This window comes from Theobroma umbraticum, unplaced genomic scaffold (genome assembly GCF_002168275.2).
Source record: "Theobroma umbraticum cultivar Fairchild unplaced genomic scaffold, ASM216827v3 scaffold_147.0, whole genome shotgun sequence".
NCBI lineage: Eukaryota > Viridiplantae > Streptophyta > Magnoliopsida > Malvales > Malvaceae > Theobroma > Theobroma umbraticum.
In genome coordinates this window covers 10,481,311-10,482,664 of record NW_018397259.1, presented here as the reverse complement: position 1 = coordinate 10,482,664, position 1,354 = coordinate 10,481,311, and the positions used below count along the sequence as shown (strand labels likewise).

At 38.6% G+C, this 1,354-nt stretch overlaps 1 protein-coding gene across 1 annotated transcript in view; it reads left to right on the top strand.

Moving 5' to 3' along the window:
- NIMIN-3 (NIM1-interacting 3) overlaps positions 1-496 on the top strand; it is a 2,133-nt gene extending 1,637 nt beyond the window's left edge. The window contains exon 2 of the mRNA XM_089783445.1: positions 4-496. Within this exon, the coding sequence (XP_089639571.1) occupies positions 4-338 (335 nt within the window). The 3' untranslated portion in view covers positions 339-496. The remainder of the gene's footprint in view (positions 1-3) is intronic.
- Positions 497-1,354: the final 858 nt, after the last annotated feature.

The window sequence follows — 1,354 nt, the reverse complement described above, 5'->3', positions numbered from 1 at the left end:
AAGAAGCAGAAGAAGATGATGATGAAGAAGAAGAAAAGGTGGAGAAGTTCTTTGCTTTGATCAGAAGCACAAAGGAGATGCGTGATCGTCTAAGAAACGTACCCAATGGATCAAAAGAAGGAGAAGAAGAAGAAGAGAGGAAGAAACAGGAAGAGAAGCAGGTTGCTGCCGTGTGGAATCCAAAATTCCAACCAGAAGATTTCACGGAGGATGCCAAGCCTAAGAACCTACTGGCAGTGAATGAAGCAGGTCCTTCCTCGAAGAGAGAACAAGAACAAGGACAAGATACCAAGGAAGGAGGAGAAGACAGTGGTTTAGATCTCAAGCTTTCTTTGTAGTGAACTTTTTCTTCTTCTTGTTGCATGTTCAAAAGAATGGAAAAGTAGTCAAGCCTTCCTACTGTTGCATATCAATTCATATCTTTCGAATGCCTTTTGAATGGACCCCAATGCTTATATCTAAATTTGTCAATCAAACTTTAAATTATTGTGTGGCTCTTTTTGGTTCAACTTGATATTTCTCACCGGCAAGCTTGGGAAATCAAACTTAATTACCCCACAAAAACATGTTTCCCAGGCTGCACATTTTTTGCAGAAAATGAAGATTTCAATCAATTTTTTTAGATAAAAAAATATATACCTTTGTCATTGAATCAAATTATAACCTTAAAAGCAGACTAGCAGCTTGAAACGTTCCTTACTTGGGCTGTAAGGGCTGCTGGCTTTGATGCCCAAGCTGAAAGTGCTTTCAGCTTGGAACTTTAGGACCTAGTTGCATATCAGAAGGCCCGGTTTTGAACAGATCAATGGTAGTTGTTGGTACACATATGAGAATCATTCACTGTGCTTTGTCTCATCACTCCATTTCATGGTTTCACTATTTGGCAAATTGCAAACCTTTTTTGTCCTCGAAAATCGTGCCTTTTTTGGCAAGTCTTTCGAGTGCTAAACCCATGAAACCATGAAAATATCTTCTCAAAGAGACCTCCATTGGCTACGAAGGAATCTCCACCATATCAGCAAAGAACAAGTCAAGCAGAAAGAAGCTGTTAAGTACTAATGCTGCAAATAGAAAAAAGAAGATTTACTAGGTAATGCAATGCCATGACGTTCGGAAACCACCCCTTAGTGATAGCGACTTTTGATAAAGATGCAATCTAGTTGATTCACCTTAATCACATTCAATGAACCTAATTTAAAGGTATCATCACCTAGACACAAGTCCCTACATGCATCGATTTTTCTATGACTTGGAGATGTTCTAGTTCAAATGCTTGATCAGGATTTTCTAGCGAAAGTTCATAGGCTTGAACTTCCAACATAAGTCATTATCATAGGAAAAGTGAAAACAAACC